This window comes from Vicugna pacos, chromosome 22 (genome assembly GCF_048564905.1).
Source record: "Vicugna pacos chromosome 22, VicPac4, whole genome shotgun sequence".
Lineage (NCBI taxonomy): Eukaryota > Metazoa > Chordata > Mammalia > Artiodactyla > Camelidae > Vicugna > Vicugna pacos.
In genome coordinates, this window is record NC_133008.1 from 2,166,276 (window position 1) to 2,187,958 (window position 21,683).

Consider the following 21,683-nt stretch of genomic DNA (forward strand, 5'->3'; position numbering starts at 1 on the left):
TAACGACACCTTTCGTGGGAGAGTACTGTGGACAAGGCCTTGGACCACGCTGAAACGCTGCAACTTTAGTGCCCACAGCTCTCCGTGATTTACCGCATCATTGTCTTGATGGTGAACACTTAAGTTTTCTCCATTTTCCACTGTCAGAAAGGGTGTTTGACTGGCATCCTTCTTGTACAAACTTTCCTGTGATCTTGTATGAGTATTCCTTTAGCTAAGGTTTCTGGAAATTTAGTCCTTGGATGTGACAACTTCATACATCACAGGATGCTTTCAAGTGAATCTTGAAATTCCTTCTCCTGTGGGGCATGAAAAGATGTAGAATAACTTATGTAACCAATTCTCTATCGCTGGATATGATTTCACTTCAGCATTTCTTCCCAACATTGTAAACAGTGCTGTGCAAATGTTCTGATGAGTACATCTTTTTGAACTGATTTTTTCTAAATGTAACGATTCCTAAAAGTGGAGTTCAGCCTGTGTGCACACACGTTTTTCAGAGTTTACATATCCATTGACATGTCATCCTCCAAAAGATCGCTCACAGTTTGTTGTCTCAAAGATGGACACTAGCTATAATATCTTTTAAACATATTTGCCAATATGACGAGCAAAATGATTTTCATTATTTTAGTTTGCACTTGATGACCAGTGAGGTTTTGAGCATTTTTCACTCATTAGCCATCTGACTTTTAAAAAGTGAATGATCCCTTTTGTCCTTTGCAAACATTTAAGTGGGGGAGCTTCTTGCTGCTTTGTGACAGCTCAATGTGTATTATGAACATTAACCCCTTGTCTTCATCAACATGTATCAGAGAGCTTTTACTTGTCATTTCTTGCCTTTCATTTTGTTCAGTAGGTTCATTATTGTTGTGGCCCAAAATAATCTTAAGATAGTAAATGTCTTCTTTTTGGGTTTTATTCTTAGAAATGCTTTCTTATAATGGTATAAATTTCTTCTGTAGGATTTTTTAATCTCTAAGATGGAGATGATAATGGTACAGTGAGGAGAAGCTGAATTGATATGAGCAAAGAGTTGTATTTGCTCTTATTAGTACTTTCTAATATTTACATCATTTTCTGTAATTTTTCTTGTGGTCATTTTGACGGGAATAGAATTTGTTTTTTCCAGGTATTCTCTGATTGTAACAAGACAATTATTAAATTCATACTTTGCTTTTTAATTTGAAATCCCACCTGTAAAAAATACTTATGTATACTAGAGTCTCTTTTTGAGCTCATGATTTATTTCTGTCAATCTTACTTTCTTACTCTAGCACTATATCTTACATATTGTAAAAATTTATTTAATATATTACAGTGCGAATTTTTTTATTCTTTTTTCGATCCCTACATTTCTTGGCTTGTATTATGACTTTATTATTCCTGAAGAATTCTAATATAATTTTTTCAAGTTAAAAAAAAACAGATAAGTGTTGTCATGGGATTTTTTAGTAATTTTGAATTATCTTTAGGAGAACGTACATCTTTAAAACTGCTTTCCTCCATACAAAAGTTTGATGTCTCTACTTTCACACTTTTACTTTACCCCTCAGTACAGTCCTGTACTTTCTCCATGTACAACATGGGCATTGTTTTTGAGTTTATTCCAGATTATTGTTGATGTTTTTGTTAATTTTTTAAGTGAGAAATTTTTGCTATTATATTTTTTAACTGTTAAAACTGACACCTAGGAAGGCAGATTCGGTTTGTAAATACTCACTTTGTAACTTCTCATTTAAAATTGTAAGTATTAAGTACTTGTTACAGAATCCTTTCTTTTCTGTTTTTAAAAATTTGTTTCCAAGATTCTCAAAATGGTCATAGCTAAGTAGTATAGGTGGGGAGACAGATGGAGAGAGGTAGTGTGGCTCATGTACAAACTGTGAGCACTTTCATGGCTGCCTTTATGCTGGAAAAGCTGATAAACAGTCCAGCTTAAACCAGGGTGGCTTTGTATGCACTTGAAATCCAGCTTTTCTGCCTGTATGGTGAAGCCTGGTAGGCGTGGCAGGTAGATGATCAAGGTCGAATGGAGGTTATTGGCTGCACAGAGCACTGTGTCTGAGAATTGGAGACCATCGCCATGGGAAATGCTTGGTGCCAGGAACAATGCAGAGGAGCTGGGGAACCTTGTGTTAAGGATTTTCCAGCCCTGGGAGTGGGAATATCAGACTCTGCATTCAGATCTGAGTTTGAATTCATCCTCTTTAGTTTACTTGTCCTCTGACTTTTGTCAAGCTATATACCGTCTTTCACTTCCTGTTTTCTTGTCTCTCAAATTAGGAGAATTACATCCTGCTGCTAGAGTGTTTGATCAGGTTAAATAATTTGTGTCTATAAGATGTCACATACAGTCACAAGCTCAGTGAGAAATGGGCTGTCGCCTGTTCTTCTGCAGCTCAGTGCTTGACAAGACATGGGGGAAAGCCAGTCCCTAATTTGTGTGTGATGCAATTAGAAACAAAATTAATGTCTTGCCTTTCCCTAGCAGTATTCTTACAGCTTTGCTTCATTTACTTATTTCCTCCTTTCCTTTCCCCTTTCCCATCCTCCACCAAAAGAGCCTCTCAGAAAAATAGATTCAAATTACTTTAAAGGTTGGCTCATCCTCATGAAATGATAGTATCATTAAAAAAACTGTGCAAATCCCAGAATATATTTTATATGATTTACACACACACATGTGCGTGCAAACACACACACACACAAAATCAGTCTACCTCCCACTTACAGAGGGAGAAGGTCCACTTTTTCTGAGTTTTCATTCACAGAGAGTGAGAACAATGTCTCTTACACAGACTTTCACCAGGCTTCGTGCATGGTGTTTTTAATTGAATTTCTGTTTGTGGCCATAGATATAGTCTCCTAATAGAAGAGAGAAAGTGGAGACATAGACATTCCGCTGAGATATTGGTGTCATCATATTTTAGTTGGAAAGGACTTAAGACAGCATAGAGTCGCAACATTTTATGGGTGAGAATCCATGATGTTGTAACTTAGACAAGAACCTGGGTCTTCTGCCATCTTGTCCACGCGGGTGAAGAGGCAACTGGGCAGGGGATAGTAGGGATCCTTCCTGCTTCACTTCCATGTTCTTGCTAGTTTTCATTTCAGCTGCCTTTAGTTTATGTTCATGAGGCCACTCATGGGAAGGTCACTCTGTCCTGATAGATTGAGTTTCTTATCAGCGAAAAGCTCTGGACCCACTCATATTTCCCAGAGTTTTCTGCTGACCTGCTGACACTTTATATAATTGAGACCTAAGAAACTACTGAATATAAAATCCTTATTGTTATCGTTTCCCCTCGAGTTCCATAGGAATGGGGTGCTGTCTCAGGCTGTCTAAAGCCAGATCTGAACAAAGATAGGGTGATGGGCTGTGCTGCTGGACCTACACAGTCGAAGGGGATTTCCACCTTAGCTTTATAATCAGGCAGATTAGTTCAAATCTTGCCTTTACCAATTATTATCTTTGTGTCTTGGGGGAGAAACTGTACTTTTTTGTGTCCAAATTTGTTTATCTGTAAATAAGTTCAGTATTTATTTTAAGGTTTGTGTTTTAGAATTGAATGAGCAAATTCATTCATTTATACCTAAAATAGCGATCGCATGGTTCTATGCTGGTGCCTTGGTAGTTGATTACTAAGGGAATCGGCAGTGAGAATGGGGGTGGGGGACCCCGGATAATAGAGCTTATATTCCAGGATATGCTTGTAAAAGACTGGATGTGCAGTAGATTTTTAGTAAATATCTACTCCTTTCCTAATCTGCATTGATTGTTTATATATCTTTATACAAATATATTAACAATTTTTATTGCAATTTATATATTTTTGTAGTATTTACATTATGTAGCTATAAAAATACATGAAATAAAATGATTTGACTTTTATTTTCTTTTCAATAAGCAAAACAAAATAAAATAGAAAAGAAAAAAGTCTTGAGGGAGTAGAAATAATTTTATTTCTGTGGAATCAATTCTGTATAATAGGTCTTTGTCATGTTGTTAAACAGCATATAAAATTGATAGGTTGTGACATACTGGAAATGAGGAAACAGTGGAGACATACTACCTCTAATGCAGTCATTTTGTTACCAAGTCCAAACTCGTTCTGCTTGCTGCATGACAGGCCAATAAATGGGGAGATGAGATGTTGGAGTAAGGAATAGTGACTTCATTTGAAAATCTGGCAGACCCAGAAAATGGCATATTGATATCCAGTAGAACTCTCTTCCCCAAAGCAGAATTCAGTCTCCTTTTATACTAAAAAGCGGCGGGGATGTGGTTGGTTGTTGCAAACTTCTCGCTGTACGAATTGTTTGTCCTTGGAATCCTTTGTTCCTGCAGCTGTCCATGGTGGGTCAAATTAAGGTGCCCCCGTAAAACCTCCAAATAAAAGAAAGGTTATTATCTATTTTGCAACTTGCCATCTGTACATAAGTGTAGAAGAGCTAATATCCTTAAAGATCAGAGCCCGGAGAATAGGCTGTCCTGGATATTTCAGGCTAAAGGCAACTTTTTTTTACAAAAGGTGCAGAGATAGCAGGTCGGAGCCTAGAAAACAAGGTACAGGTTTAAAGCCAAACGAACACATCTAACATGGAGTCAAATTTGTTCTTTTCTTTTACAATTTCTTTTTCTAACTCATAAATAATTTTAGTAAGAAACATGAGAAATTCTTTTTATTTTTGCTTCTTAATAACGGATTACAACTACACTTTAGTGAGCAGGGATGCTGTGCGTGCCTTGGGGTCACAGCAAACTCTTGTTGGGGGTGGTCGACCCTGTAACATACCGGATGTCCCGTGAGTGTTGGTGAGGGTCCCCCTAACCAGGGGCTCTCTTCAGGAACCACCATTTGGGCATTGACCTCTGGAGACCTCTTTTTCAGCTGCAGGAAATTTTTTCAGATCTTGTGATGGAAAAATCTCTCCAGCTGCAGATAATCAGGGAATAAAGGAAGAGGAAAAGGGCTTGAAGTAGAGGAGAAGAGAAGGACAGAATATCAGGGAACGTGGGGGCTTGGCAGCGGGGCCTCGGGAGAGAGAGGAGCAGAGGTGTGGAGGGTCCCGGCTACGGAACTAGCTCCTGCACCTTTCCCCGCACCCAAGCCACACAGCTTTTAATTGGGCCCAGGACTCCCTCCTGTCTGGATGTCACCCTGGGCAGAACTTTGAGAATCGAAGCTAAGGGGTGGTCAACACTCACCTAGGGGGTCACTGAGGACTTTGGTCAAGTCCACATTGACTTTTCCAGTCATGTGCCTTCACCTGTTCTTTATCTCAGGATCTGAGAAGCAGGAGCAAGGAACTCATGGAGAGATCCAGGAAGATATCTGACTGTGTTAAGAGACGACAGTCACAGTGACACGTGGAGCGAAGACACTTGCAGTAAAGTAAAATAACTTCACAACTATTGCATCAGAGCTGCAAGTGTGAGAGAACCTAAGCCTGTCTCAGAGTGCAGGGGACAAGAGAAAAGGAATGGTAAAATTACCACTGACATTTGAAATTTTGTTAAAAAGAATGCTACTGTTAATTGTATCACTTGAATGTATGCAGGTGTTTTTCTATGAGCATTCATAGGTTCACAAAACCCCACCAGCCACTCTTGCTCCCATCTGGTGTGGGCTTTCTCAAGCACAGTGCCCTTCCTGCTTGGGTGGGCCACGCTGCTGGTCCTCGCCTGGGGCCGGACTGCTACAGGACACTGAGTCCCCGAGGCACGACCTGGGATACATGACAGGAACATCTCTGCTCTTGGCTGAGGGCCTCCGTTTCCCCCTGCAGTGTAAGAATGCCGGTGACTCAGTTAGAAGCATGCATCCAAGCCATCCTTCCGTGTCATCACCATCTAGAAGCGGTGCCTGAATATTCTGAATTTCTGCAGAATGTTGTTTACAATCACCTTGAACAAGTGAGTGTGTGTCCTCTTTCAAGTGGAGGAATTACTGCCGTTTTCCTGGAACTTACTCACCACTAGTCCATCTGATTTTTCTGTGCTAGGATTCAGTATAGCCTGCTAATAACTCTGCAGTCAGATCTTGAAACCCTGATGAAGAGGATTATTTATTTTCTTTCCTTATATGATAGTATTTTACTTTCAAAATTCTGAGTTTTCTGTTCTTGGAGGAATTTTTTTGGGGTTTGGAGAAACAACTTTGCTCTTACCATCTTTGTGACCTGTTGCTATATGCATCTCACCTGTCTTCTGTCACTTGTGAGGCGCTTCCATTTGTGACCCTGTCCGGGTTATTCATGTTATAAAACATAAAATCTGTAAAAGTACAGAACCCTTTTACTCCGAAGACATTCCACAAATACTCCTTTAATCTGGGTGTGGTTTTAACAAGACACAAACATTAGAACATATACTTGCAGGTTGCCAGTGCAAAATCCCCAAATGAATAGTCTAGCTCAACATCTAAAATCTTTCTTATCTACCTGGGATATGTATGGATAAGTGAAGCAGTTTGCTAAGAACCCAAGACCAGGTTTAGGATACAGGCTGATGTAGCTCAGCGGGTCCTCCCAAGCTGATGCTCTGCCAGAGAGTGGGGTTGAGGGGAGAGGGCGTGCCCTGCCCTCCATGAGCTGACAGTTTCATGGCAAACACCTTCACAAGGTGAAGAAATTGGAGTTTCTTCTATGAACAGTGGGTCTGAAAAGAGCCCAAAAAGCATGGGAGTGACACAATCCCATTTGTCTCAAGTAGGGGAGAGTGGCTGTGGGGCCACTTGGGAGACTCGTGAGTCCAGGTGGGCAGTGTTGGTGGCTTCCACTTGAGCGGTAGGATAGTGGGTAAAAGCGAACAGATTGAAGGCATGTTTAGATGGTAAAAAGAAAGATTTAAAGCTGTCTGTGAAGGTAGGATGGAGTAAGGCCCAGGTTTCTGGGTGGATTAATGAGTTAAATGATGGTCCTGCTGTGTTCTGAGGAGGGAAAGCTGCAGAGGGATTTCTGGGGGAAAACTGATGAGTTCAGCTGTGGGTAAAGTGAAAGGTTGTTAGATGTGTGGTCTGGGATCTCAGGTGAGAGCCAGTAGTGAGTAGGGAGAGGGGAGAGAGACTTTCAAATAATTTTATCTTGTGAACATACATATAAGGATGAGTAATGACACACTTAACCCCTCTATATTCTGTATTTAAAACCCAGTAACATTTTGTTATATTGGTTGCAGGGGTTCTTAATTTTTTAATACAAATAAAATAAATAGAAACAAAATAGTGGAGTTAATGAATATCTTAGAGTTGATGTGTGTCCTTGTATGTATTTTGATTTCTCATCTTTATAAACATAATCTACAAAAAGTTAACTTGCTTAGAATAAGAGTTAAACACAGGGACATGACACACTCTGTTGGGGGTTGAAGGTGATATCTTTGGCAAATTATATAGCCTCTCTTTGCCTTTGTTTCATCTTCTGTGAATGCCCCCGTGCCCCTCATCACAGCTGATTTCCTAGACTAGAAGTTGGGAGGGAGGCTGCTGAAGGGAGTAAGAGGTGGCAACTGCTAGGAACAAAGAAGACAAAGACAAAAACAGATTAAAGCCGAGAAACTGAGTCCTAATACCCTCAAAGGAAAAATAATCCCGCAGTGTTTTGAGCCACTTATCCTAAGGGAAACAAAATCACGTGGATCCAAATCTCTTGAGCATATGTATATTGTGGGTGGGAGGGTATCATCAGAAAAGGGTTGAGAAGAGGCTTTTTGGTTTCCCTTAACGTTTTCAGTAAGAATGGGGTGCAGAAGCAAAAACCACCCGCTACACAGTAGAAGGTGTTGTTTTGTGCAAAACTGACCAAAGTTTGGAAACCAGTCATCAGTGGTGCTGGGAAATGAAGAGGCTTCTGGATTGGGTGGGGCACTTGCTGTGACTTCCAGGTGACCTGCTGGCTGGGGTCTGTGAGGCGGGCAGTAGGTTTGCAGTGTGACCTGGGCATAATCCCTGGCTCTGAGGCTGCTGGTCTGACTAGCAGACCTGGGCAGATGCAGTCCTATTGGGGCATCTCGCGATGTGGCCTGGGACACCTGCCATGCTGAGGGCGAGAGGAGGGATCCCCTAAGGGGGTGTCCCTGTGAAGAGTAGAAACGTCCTCCTGCAGGGGAGGAAGAGCCTCTGAGCAGCGGGCCAGATGCACAGGCAAGAGCAGCCTGAGCACGGAGATTTCGGGGACCTGGAAGTCATAAAGTGGCCCGAACAGCCTTGTTCCTGAGAAACTGGAGGGAAAAGATGCTGCAAATGCAGGCTAATTTCAGACCCTGTGGTGGGTCATGAGTGATAGGAAAGAACTGGTCAGGCAGGCACGAAAGAACCCTGTGGTTGTCCCAGTTGGGGCGCCACACCAGAGGGAGGAGCAGAGTTATAGACTTTGTCACTTTTTATCTGTGTGACTTTGAACAATAACACCCCACCTCTCTCTATATATATCTTCATCTGTAAAGTGACAGAGTGACAACTCGTGTCATCAGAAGGCTTAGTTTAGCTCTGATCCTCATTGTCCAGTCCTGTCAGTGCTGCCCTGCAAGGTTCTGCAGTGGGTGCTCTTACCCTGAGATGGGAGGGCGTAGAAGGGCATTGTAGCACCCGAGGGCAGGAAGGGGTTGCTTTAAAAGCAGACATGTAGCCTCCTGCAGCTGCAGACCTACAGGCAGTTTGGTTTATGGTCGTGGAGAGGACTTTGGAGGTCTTAGCATCGTCTTAAGACTTGTTTTCTCTTGGGGACCTGATTTGCCTTTGCAGATTAATGTTGAAGATTTGGGCTTCTGGCAAAGCTGTTTTCAGAGATGGGTATATATGTAACATATAGTATAAAATGAAAGGTTTTATTTAATATTTGGGACTTTGTAGCTGTAGGGAACAGCTCTGTTGGCCTGGTTTCCACGGAGGACACTAGCGGTCGTCAGAGCGTGCGGGAGGGCAGGCAGCCTGCAGTGCTGCTGCGGGGGTTCTCCCCAGCAGGACGCTCTGCTGAGTTGACTCTTCTCTGAGTTTGGTTGCCAGAGGAGCAGACAGCAAAGTAATGAGTTCTGGTGGGATTGTATAATAACAGGAAGAAAGAGGGAGCCGTAGTTCTTAGGGACTACTACACTCTTTTGGTTCCTGATCCAGTGTGTCCCATTACACAATTGATGAGTTGTGTCTGTTCTGGGACTTGATTGAAATAAACGTGCAGCCTGAATATTAAGAGTTATGTTTTATTTGTCAGAAGGACTCGAGCCAGGATGACCGCCTCTCAGAACACTCTGAGGGACTGCTCGCAAGAGTAGGGGAGAAGCTAGGATTATATAGGAGCTTTACAACAAAGACCAGGTAGTCAGAACAATAAAACATTGCTTGTTATCTAAAGAAAGCCAGGTATCTCAAGTTCATGAATTTAATGCTTTTCAATATATGGGAGGAAGCCAACATTTGGGCTGACTGAATATATACTTTAGACAAGCACCTAGCTATCTAGGGCCAGTAATCTGTCCTTTCTTATTCTGAGTCTGCTCAGAGGGCACCGTTGTGAATGGCTGCAGGCCTGTCTTCACTGGGGGGTGGCGGCAGCCGCTGATGACTTGTTTTCAGCATTCTTTGTTTAGTGACATGGTTGCAATATTTTCATTCAATTTGTAGTGTTTTCATTCACAGAAAATTATGGTATTACCCTGATTATGGATAATCTGGAAGCTTGGAATGGAACCGAGATGGAATTACTGCAGGTAACTTCTACTTTAATAAGCCATGTGTAAACATGAACACGGAGGAAGCATACAAAAGGATTCGGTGGTGAATGGGAAGGGTGTCTGCACGTTACAGGAGAAGGCAAGGCAGAATTCTTCTTCTTTGTGGGCAGGTATGTGAGTCCAACTTTCCTTTCTGAAGTGCTTTCTGAGAACTGTTTATGGTAATGAACCAACATTGACAAACGGTGACACACATTGCATTTAAGAGCTGGCTGGCTTCAACTTGGGTATTGGACAGGTGGAATTCATAGGCAGTGGTCAGGTGGATGGGACAGAGATGGAGCCCAGGCCTGGGCCCATATTCAGGTTGAAATCGCCATTTACTCACCATAGCGCCTTGGACTTGAATGTAACCTCTCTTAAACTGATGGTGAGTCTGTGAAATGGGCATGATAATATTCGTTACTTCCTGGGCTTGTTGTAAGTTCTGAAGATTATTATAGCACACATGAAGCACTTAACACACTGACACTTAGCAGTGTACACTTTGTTCGACCACCACGCTTGGTGTGTGTCAGAGCCTTAAAGGCAGCATGTGTCTGTTTAGGATGCACTGGTAGCCCCTTGGCTACTTTGTGAATTTGGTGATTTCCTTTCATACTTGTAACTCTGTGTGCCATGGGCAGTTATTTTTATGGACAGATGAGGAATCTCAGGGTAAAAAAGACTGTGTAATTTGCCCAAAGTCAGACCATAATTTTGTGTGCAGGGGCCTCTGTTCAGCATGGGCTCCTGGGCCTTCTGCTCTCTCCGTTCAGCACCAGAGCCAGATGTGGGCTCGGCTGTTTCCCAGCCCAGAATATCCGGCAAGCCACAAGACACACCTGGTCCTGTGCTGCTTGAGCAAAATCTCCGGAGGAGAGGCAGTTACAAAAGGGATAAACATAAAAACAGACGACAGCAAATTGTGATCAGCTCTGAGAAGGAAAGGAACACGTCTGGCCATGCAGAGCTGGGAGCTTTCCCGTCGGGGCTGCTCTGGGGGCGCTCATCTCAGCTAAACAAGCTGTGCTGCTGCACCAAGGCAGGAAGGCAGGGCGCGTGTGGCCAGGTAGACAGGGCCTCGTTGATCGTACTCATTCCCTATTAAGTGTCAGGTGTCACAGGCACTTAACTAATAAACAGATGTTGGCCAGAATCATCACGCATTTTGCTTGGAAGTTTTATTGGTGCCAACTTTGAGAGGAGGTCATTGAAGCTGGGGAGTTTGCTGCATGCCCGTGATTACCATGGAAATACTCCCACTGGTCTTTCAACCTAGACTGGTGTGGCTGTCATGTCCCAGCCCTGTGAATGGCATCGTGCAGCTTCTCCCAAGTGGCCCAAATGACTGACATTGATATGCTTAATTCGTAGGAAATGGTATGTGGCAATAAGAGAAAAAGGTAGTAAGAAATTGGAAAACTAGAAAATAACCAATTCTTCCCCTGCTGGGGGACAGTACCCTGTGTCTCTCACCCCACTCACTGCCTGTCACCTCCTCCCTGCCGACTCCGTGTTCAGAAGCCACTCTGAGCCTTTGAAGAACATTTTGCCTCATGACACTGTTGACTAGGACCTGCGACCTCTCTGTCCCTGGTTAACTCTCTCTTCAAAGCCATTTAAATTTCTTGCAGGCTCCTCCACTCAAATGTAAGAATAGCCCCTTTAAACTTCTTGATGCAGCTCCTTAATGAAGATCTTGGGAAGGAAACCTAGCCAAAACCTGGGAGGTATTCACAGAGTGAATGTAACCTGAGCATTTTTTGACGTTCAGAATCAGAGCGGTGGGAGACACAGGAAGGCCTTTTTAAGTTAGAAAGTGGAAAGAGAAAGGACTCAGGATGTTTGAGACTGAAACATCTCGGTCCCAGCCAGCAAGGCACCTGCGTTCAGGATGGTGTGTGGGGAGTGCAGAGTTCTCAAAAAGAAAGAAGTGGTGGGATGGCAGGGAGGACATTTAGGTACTTAACTGGGGGAGGAAAAAGTTGGCTGAACAATTCATGGTTGAACAAGAGGATTGTGACATGATGTGCTTGTATTTTGGAGAGAAGGGTTTTGTGGAGCCAGGCCTAAGGAGAAATCTCTCTGACTGGGGAGTCAGCACAACAAAAAAACACAGAGAACCAGGCAGACCCCATGGCCCCTGATGGGGGAGAGGCTGCCCACCAATTGGAGACCTGGAGGCTGCTTCTGTCCCTTAGCTGGGGCCTCAGACCTCACTTCACATCCCAGTCCTGTTGATACAAGAAAAAATATGTGGGGCATGAGAAGGGCTGTGTCCCAGGCTTCCGTTGAGCCCCTGGGATGTGCCCCACCAGATTTTGTTCCTTGGCTTCATGCAGTAAAGAATTCAAGAACAAGCCAGTGTTGAGTAAAGGTAGATTTATTCAGAGAGATACATTGACAGGCATGAGAAACGTCACGAAGTATGGGGATTTGATGATCAGATTAAAAGTAGGCACACACTCCACAGAAACAGTGTGGGCCTTCTCCGAAGAGGTAGAGAGAGGAGTTCCTGGGATGTGGCTCTGTGTTGCTCCTTTTCTTGGGCTTCGTGGTTTCATATGCTAATAAGTAGAAGGACCAGCCTTAGGGCAAGGGGCTGGGATTTCCAAGGAGTTGGCCATTTCCCACCCTTTGACCTTTTGTGGCTAGCCTTGTGACTGCCATGGTGCCTGGGGCCGTGTTATTCACCATGTTACTATTACAATGGGTGTATAATGAAGCTCAGGATCTACTAGAAGTTAAATCTCTTCATCCTGAGCCTCAAGACCTATTGGGGGTTGAATTCTTCACCATTTTGATGTTAATTGCTGTGGTCTTTCTTGAATGGCTTGCTCTGCCCCCTTCCATCCTGTCTCACTGTGATGACACAGAGAGAGCAAAGGCCGGGCCCTGCGTGTGTTCCTGCATTTAACAGCGGGAGATGTAGGGTGGGCTGAGGATGACTCTGAGTGGTGAGAAATATGTTTCAGATTTTCCCACATGAGACATGGGGACCTGCCAGCAGCCATCGCAGATTTATCTCACGGGCATTATCGCTTGTGTTGTTACGGAAACAACAGGCCAGCCAAGAAATAAGCAGCACTCAGAGGGTGGGAGTACTGAGATTTATTATGCCAGCGGGCTCAGAGGGGCTCCTGTTCCCAAGCCCTGAGCACATCCAAGACGTGCACATGAGGTTTTATAGGGTTAATTACAAGTATGGGGCTTTTAGCCAATAAGGCTCGAACAACAAAAAGCAAGGAATCAGTACACTGAAGCTTATCAATTTGGAACAGATCACGTTACTGACAATTGTTGACCTTGGATTTACGAGTTAGCTTGTTAGCCCAGTAAACTGACACTGAACTTCAGATTTACGAGTTAGCCCAGCAAAACTTAGATCAGTAAACCGACACTTATCACACTTAGATTTGTGACTTAGCTTGTTAGCCCAGCTGGGGTTTTTGTTCACAGTGTCACTCATCTTTTCTATTTTCCTTTTATTTTTAAAGTATTTAATCCAAATTTAATATCAGGATTTTTTTGGAAAGAAATTTCTCTTTTTCTTTTCTTTGGGGCTCTTTTGGGGGGTAGGTAATTAGGTATATTTATCTGTTAGTGGAGGCCCTGGGGCTTGAACCCAGGACCCTGTGCACACTAAGCACACGCTCTACCACCTGCCCCATCATCTTTTTCTTTTTGCTTTAGCTGCCAAGAATCTTACAGCTGAATTTCTAGTCGGCCTTTAACACTTGCCCTGACTTCATGGAATCCATTTTTATGAGTTTACCTCCCCCTGGTTTCATTTAAGTATTGAATCTCCATTTTCTCTTCACTCTCAGTTTTGCCTTTTTGTTGTTATGGTTGTTAAGCTGTGTTTAAAAAATTGTTTAATTTCTCTTTTAGCAGGAGGCTGAAGTAAATAAATATGTAAACAAACATCACACTTAAATGCTTTTATATATTCTAAGCTGTTTAGTAGTTAACTAAAAACCAAATTGAATATTAAAGGGATAACATTTTTAAATTATTTTTTAATTTTTTATAAAGACATAGCTGATTTAAAATATATGTTTCAGGTGTACAATAGATGCTCCATTTATAGTTACTGTAAAACATTGTCTGTATTCCCTGTGTTGTAAGATACATCCCTCTAGAGTGTTTACATTACATGTTGCAGTTTGTATAAGAAATTTGGGTAACGCAGAGTCTGGGACGTGGCTGTGGCTGACCCAGGTTCACGCAAACCCTGCCTGTCAAAGCTCAGGCCTTCCCTCCTGTCTGCAGGGGAGCGAGTGGAGGCAGCTCTCATCAGCGCTGGCACCACACTCTGAGTGGCATTGACAGCAGTGACTGTGTGTGGACGTGAAAATTGTTGTTCCAAGAGTTTTACATGCTTTTCTGCATTTAATAATTAAAGCCCACCTGTGAGGAAGGGTTTTAAGTTTTTAATGAATAATACATTTTATTTTGATATTGATAGACTTCAAAACTCCGGAAAATTTACAGGAGTAGTACAATAAATGCTTAGATACAGTTCACCTTAAAGGGCACTATTTGCCCTTTTGTGACGGGCTTATTTTAGCATAAATTTTCAAAGTTCATTCATATTGTAGCCTGAATCAGTACATTATTCTTTTTGTTTGATAATATCCTTTTCCTTTTTTTTCGTTTTTGGTCTATTTAAAAATATTTTCATTGAAGTCTAGTCAGTTTATAGTGTTGCGTCAGTTTCTTGTGTACAGCACAAAACTTCAGTTAAATAGGAACATACCTGCATTCATTTTCATATTCTTTTTAAACATAAGTTACTATAAGTTATTAAATATATTCTCCTGTGCTATACAGTATATACTTGCTGTTTATTGTATACATACTCAGCATCTGCAAATCTTGAACTCCCAATTTATTCATTCCACACCCTCTCCCCTCTGGTAACCATAGTTTGGTTTCTATGTCTCTGTGTCTGTTTCTGTTCTGTAGATAAGTTTATCTTTTTGTTCCTTTGTTTTTGTTTTTTTTTTGTTTTGTTTTAGATTCCACATGTGAGCGATCTCATATGGTATTTTTCTTTCTCTTTCTGGCTTATTTCACTTAGAATGTCATTCTCCTGGTCCATTCATATTGCTGCAAATGGCATTATTTTATTATTATTTTATTGCTGAATAGTAGTCTATTGGACATATATACTACAACCTCTTTATCCAGTCGTCTGTCAGTGGATATTTAGGTTGTTTCCATGTCTTGATATTGTAAATAATGCTGCTGTGAACATTGGGGTGAAAGTGTCCTTTTGAATTACGTTTCCTTTCGGATATATGCCCTGGAGTGGGATTGCTGTGTCATCTGGGCCCCCAAGGTTTTGTCTTTTGAGGAACCTCTATACAGTTTTCCACAATGGCTCCACCAAACTGCATTCCCACCACAGTGTAGGAGTGTCCCCAATTCTCCACAGCCTCTCCAGCATTTAGTGTCTATGAACTTCTGAATGATGGCTATTCTGACTGGTGGAAGGTGATACTTGTTTGCAGTTTTGATTTGCATTTCTCTGATAATGATATTGAGCATTTTTTCATGTGCCTATTGGCCATTTGTATGTCTTCATTGGAGAAATGTTTCTTTAGGTCTTCTGCCCATTTTTGGATTGAATTGTTTGTTTTTCTTTTTTATCAAGTGTAAAAGCTGTTTACATATTCTGGGAATTAAGCCCTTGTCACTTTCATTTAATGCAACTATTTTCTCCCACTCCATAGGTTGTCTTTTTGCTTTAATTTTTGTTTTCTCTTCTGTGCAAAAGCTTGTAAGTTTAATTAGAACCCACTTGTATATTTTTGCTTGTATTTCTATTGCTTGAGTAGACTGCTCTTGGAAAATATTGTTGAGATATATGTCAGATGTTTTGCCTATGTCTTCTTCTAAGAGGTTTATAGTGTCTTGTCTACAATTTTAAGTCTTTAAGCCATTTTGAATTCATTTTTTTGTATGTTGTGAGGGGGTAGTCTAACTTCATTGATTTACATGCAGCTGTGCAGTTTTCCCTGCACCATTTGCTGAAGAGGCTGTCTTTGCTCAATTGTATGTTCTCACCTCCTTTGTCAAAGATTCAATTACCAAAAGTTTGTGGGACTATTCTTGGTAATTTTGTTTATCCATTCATTGATGGATGGATATTTTTAGTGACTTTTAGCTACTCTGAATGATACTGCTATGAATATTGATGTGCAAGTTTTTGTGAGAATACATTTCCATTCTGTTGGCTGTACAGTTGGCCCACCATATCTGTAGTTTCCACTTCATGGATCCAGATGGCTGATTGCAAAGGGACTTGATCATCCTTGGATTATGGTATCCAGGGTGGGGGTTCCTGAAACCAACCCCCCGAGGACACTGAAGGATGACTCTACATGTAGGAGTGGAATTGCTCAGCCACATAACTCTAACCTTTTGAGGAAACATCGGGCTCTTCCAAAGAAGCTGCACCATTGCCCCTTTCCAACGGCTGCATATTGAGGGTATCCATTTCTCTGCCTCCTGACTGACACTTGTTATTGTCCATGTTTTGATTATAACCATCCTAGTGAGTTTAAAATGAGATCTCATTTTGATTTTGATTTCGCTAGTGATGCTGACCATCTTTTCAGATGCTTATTGGCCAATTGTGTATCTATTTAAATCCTTGGCAAATTAAAAAATTGGGTCGATTTTCTTTGTATTGTTCAGTTGTAAGCATTTGTTTTATATCCTGGATACTAGTCTCTTATTAGATATATGCTTTGCAAGATTTTTCTCCTATTCTGCAGATTGTCATTTCACTTTAATTTTTTTAAACATTAAAACAATTTCTTTATAGGGGAGGTAATTAGATTTATTCATTTTGTTTTTCTTCCTTAGCACGCACTCTATCATTTGAGCTACCCCTTTCCCCTTTCATTTCACACTCTTGATGTTGTCCTTTGTAACAAATGATTTTAATTTGATGAAGTCCATTTTATCTATTTTGTTTTATCACTTGTGCTCTTGGTATTGTATCTAGGAAGCCATAGCCTATCCTATGACCACAAAGATTCATACTATGTCTTCTTTTAGAAAGTTCATATATTTAGTTTTTACGTTTCTGTCTGTGATCCATTTTGAATTAATATTTGCTATATAAAATACGGGGTCCAGATTCCAGATTCATTCTTTTGCCTTCAGATACCCAGGTGTCTCTGCTCCATTTGTTGGATAGACTATACTTTCAATGGAGTGTTGTTGGCACATTTCTGGAAAACTGACTGTAAATGTAAGTTTCCCCCCAGGATTTTTTATTGTGTCTCATAGATTTCTGCATCCAAACTTATGACAGAAGCATAATGACTTGAGTGCTATAGATTTGCTGTAACCTTTGAGTGAGTCCTCCAAATTTGCTCTTCTTTTTCAAGATTGTTTTGGCTGACCTGGGTCCCTTGCTTTCAATATGAATTTTGGGATCAGTTTTTCAATTTTTGCAAAGAAGTCAGCTGGAATTTTGATAGGGATTCCATTAAATATGTAGATTACTTTGGGAAGTCTTAACATTTTTAACAATATTTTCTACCATTGCATGATCATGGGATGCCTTCCATATATGAAGATATTTTAAAATTTTTTTGGTGATACTTCAAAATATTCAATGTACAAATCTTGTAAACTTTTGTTAAATGTATCTCTCATTTTATTTTTTATGCAGTTGTAAATGGAACGGCTTAGCTTCATAAGGGTGGGACTATATATATCAATTTATTTATTTCTAGGATTCCTACATAGCAAATACACTAGGTTTATATTTGCTACATTGATCTATCCACAATTCTTCCCACCCCCGTGTCATAAGAAACCAAGACCCAGCTTAAGCCATCTGAACACCTATGTGGAAGTGAGAAATGAGACCTTTGGGTGGGGTTTGTGTAGATGATACTGAGATCTTATTCAGGATGGCTTCATCTTAATTTCTTTTAAACAATCCTTTCAGAGTACATAGTCAGATACATTAGGAAAATGCTGTTTTGATGTGCGGAGGAGCTAAGACTGTAATTTTCAAGTAATTTCTAGTGAGAGTGTTGTACTTGAAACATAATTTGCATCAATCTTTGAAGATTTATGTTTCAGGAGCTTTGAGTAAATAATACCTGTCTTTATTCAATAACTACAACTAAATGCTCAAGCAACATGTAAGAGTTTGAGCAAACTGCTCCTGCCCCGTAGTGCTGGTTGGTTGCAGCTGTAACTGGAGTCAGCGCTTACCTCGCCCAGTACACTTGTGCTGATCTGCTCAAAACAGTTCGTCCAACAGTTTGTCGGTAGTCTTTTAGACAAAGCCATAAAGCATTGATTTAAGGTTGCTGGAATGTAATCTATTCTTATTAATATTAAGTAAGCACATATTGAGTACTTACTGTATGTTGGGAATTGTCCCTCAGCCTCACATGAATATTACTTCTAATAAAACCTCTCATATTTCCCTGTTATTTGCACTTTACAGATAAGGAGACTGAGGATTAGGTCTTCTCTCTTTTGGGGGGAGCTCATTATCAATGATGGGAAGTTGTAAGGAAAAAGATATTGATTCATCCAGAGAAAATATTTTTCTGAGATTCAGTATTGAAGAAGGTAACCACTGAAGAGGGTGATCATTGTTTGAGTGAGACGAGCCCCGGGTTGTACGGAGTCAGCATCCCTGTCCTGGACGCTGCACGTGTAGAGCTGCGTGGTGGGTGAGGCGGCGCGGCCGCGCAGGGAAAGCGGATGCCGGGCCGTTGGGCTGTGCTCAGGCCCGGTGGGGCTTTCTACTAAGAGCAGTGGACCATCATTGACAGATTTTAAGTAGGCTAGTGCGATGCTCTCGTAGATCACTTTTGTCTTGTAGAATGCTTAGAAACATTTAGAAGGCTCGGCAGGAGGTGATGTGATGAGTCAGAGTAGGGTGGCTGCGAGGTGTAGCAGTGTTCAATTTTCAAGTGATTTTCAGTCCCAGATTTGTGGCTCAGTAGCCGTGTCACTTTGGATGACACACCCAAGGAAGTGAAACAATTTATCTAATCAATAGAAGCAGTGATGTACCGAACTCCCAGGACTGCTGTGTAGATCCAGTGAGATAACGTGTGCACAGTGTGCAGCATGGTCCCCAGCACAGAGTCAGTGCTGAGGGAGTGCCAGTGAGTACCTGGTAGGACAGGTGTGGGTGGTGGATCTCGTTGACTGAGGAAATTTGCCCCTGAAGGAGGGGTCTTGTCACATCTGTGAGTGATTGGCCTGAGCTGGGAGAGGCAGGGAGACCTTGCCCCCGACCAAGGGCCCTGGGCAGGATGGCTATGGGAGGAACACCGTGAAGTTAGCTCTTTGCAGGTGGAGTTGGAGGTGCCCTTGAGACATCTAAGTGCAGTGTCACAATCACAGAAGTGGTCTGGTCCCGGGCTGTGCATTTTCCTGCTGAGATATTGATCTCTGAACGCGAAGACATACTTTACAGGACAAGTGAATAGTAGTATCATCTCTCATCCAAGCTCACATCTCTTTATTCATCACTCACTTTGCTAATTGGGTACTTACAGAACACACTTCACTGTCCTCCCCTGGGCTCAGGCTCCACAGAAAAGAGCTGGTGAGTCTCCCTCTTTTCCAGAAGAAGACACACTTAGCTGGTAGACTTCTATACCTCGCCAGACTTAGAATTTTAGGTTGTTGATTTAATTCTATTTTCTGTTGGTCATCTCCTGACAGGAGAGACGTTTTACCTCATGGTCAGGTTTCAATTAGCTGTTACTGAGAATTGCTGGTCTGATCCATAGTGTATTTATTCTATTAACTTTGTAGAGTACTTATCATTTTTCTGTCTTTGCTCTTTAATTTTGTTTGCCCCTTCAATTTTCTATCTTATTTGGGACCTTATTTTATTTTTTAATTAAAAAATGTCTATTAGCAGTTAACAAAACAAAAGCAAAGAAAAAATGCACATGATAGCTAAATTTAGAAAATATCTTGTGTGTTTTCTGTCTCAGCAATGGAGGGTTCTAGAAACTCGTGAAAAGCTTCATTACATAAGTTCCTTTAAATTCTGATTAAGAAATAAAACCTTCCTTCCTCATCTTTCAAGCTGCACAGCTAATTGTCAAGAAAGTGAGGGGAAATTCTCAGAAGCCAAGACAAACCAGAAAGCAGGGATTCTGGGAGATACGTGAGCCTTAGAAGCCCTGGGGTGCCGGTTGGCTCCTGAACTGAGTTTCAGTTGCCCTGGCAGGAGGGCAGGAGGTGAGCCTGTGGCCTCTCACACTGGGAGTTGGATGGCTGTTCTTATATAAGGCCAAGCACATCCTGAGAATCCTGCTTTATAAAAGGTTGAATTAGAAAGAAAAGAATAAAGGCATTCCTCAAGGCAAGGAAGTAAGGAAAGTAAAATTTTTTGGAAGCGGGAAAAATAACATATCCAAAGTAAGGATTTAGTTTAAAGCTGTTCTGGCATGAGAGTGACCACAAACCCATGGCAGAAAATCACAGCTCCTCCCGGAAAGAGAAGGTGTGTTTTGAATGAATCAGTGGACAGCCATTCTGAAAAAGGCCTCCAGTCTTCTGGATCAAGATACTGGACTCAAACACCTCCCTTCCATGGTCTCATTTAAATAACCAGAAAGGTTTTAAAGGAAAGAAGCCATAATCATAGTTCTATTTATTGACATTACTTTATGCTAGGAATTCAAAGGTGACTATGGAGTTGTCTCCTCTTTTATGGACCTTACTTTCTATTTGACATAGTTGGGGAACTTGGTGGAGGGTGGTGTTAGTATGTTGCAATTAACCAGGAGAGGAGTTTAAGAAAGCAGTGAAGGGTTGGTGACATTTTTCGCTGAGGACAGTCCTGTTCAGTTGGCTTGTAATTACAGGCTCGTTGAGTTGTCACTGGAGGGAATTAATCTTAAGGAATTTGGACTTAACTCAGGCCTCTTCAGAATGGACAAGTGAACCTGGAGAAAGACAGTCAAATCTGTGCAGACATTGAAGTTCACTTCAACATGTGGTATCCATGAGCCAAAGATAGGACTAGTAGGCAGCACTTCTTGAGGACAGAGGAGTGGTTTTTAAGGTTCTTCAAGAATGAATCCCAAGGTACCGGGATGGCCAGTTGTCAAACTGTGACTTTGCTCTTTGGACGGTGTATCCACCAAGGGTATTGGCCGTTTATAAGTTTCCATTTCTCCTTAATACATGTCAGGTTATGAGGACGTGGGCATAAACGTTTCACACCTTGTCAAGGTGACTTTGGGTACCTGCCTAGAATCATGGGCACAGTTGCGGCTGCGTCATACATCTTGCCGCACATCCCGCTCCCCGGCTCCGTGATCACGGCAGAGTGGTTCCTTATTGAGCTGTCCATCTCCTCTGTGACATCGTAACCAAACAAAAGATTGGAGAGTATTAGCTTGGCTTTTTTCTTTTCTAACATTCCCTTCAAATTATGATGACTGATAGTGGACCCAGTTACGTTTGCAGATGATTTACAAGTAGGGCTGTCAGTACAAACCTTGTAATCCCCGCTGTGTGATCTAGAGAAGAAAGTTACACTCTTTCCAAATTGTTTTGATGCACTTATGTGGGAAAATGATGTATGTTTGAATATGTATTTCCTCTCTTAATCATCATGGCTAGAGATGAATATTTGTAGACATGGAATGAGTACTCTGTATTTGAACTGTATGGTCCCCTAAATTCTCCCCAGCTTTTTAAAGTCATCACTGGAGTGCTACCTCCAGAGTGCCGCAAAGCATCCAACACTGCCTGCTCTTCGGACACTGTAAGTTTCCAAGTTGGAGAAGGCTGCTGGCTGGTGAGGCATTCTCTCGCACATCTCTGGTTGGGTGATGTGAGCTGAGAACACAAGAATTGGCAGACAGTAACTAACCACGATCACGTCCATTTCTGGAACACTCATGGAGGATTTTACACCTATGCTAGTGGAATACGTTATTTCATT

The 21,683-nt window shown here is 41.7% G+C and overlaps 1 protein-coding gene across 5 annotated transcripts in view; it reads left to right on the forward strand.

The window, feature by feature from the left end:
* The window catches only part of LOC140688319 (trafficking protein particle complex subunit 9-like), a 103,919-nt gene that overhangs the window by 80,513 nt on the left and 1,723 nt on the right, over positions 1–21,683 (forward strand). Inside the window, exons 1-2 of one of the 5 annotated variants that reach the window (XM_072946946.1) lie at positions 5,671–5,920; positions 9,639–9,709. The exons of 3 other annotated variants lie outside the window; for them this stretch is intronic. In XM_072946946.1, coding sequence (XP_072803047.1) covers positions 9,662–9,709 — 48 coding nt within the window. In that variant the 5' untranslated portion in view covers positions 5,671–5,920; positions 9,639–9,661. Of the gene's footprint in view, positions 1–5,670; positions 5,921–9,387; positions 9,710–21,683 lie in introns of those variants that run through there. One more of the 5 variants, XM_072946945.1, reaches the window with a different exon arrangement.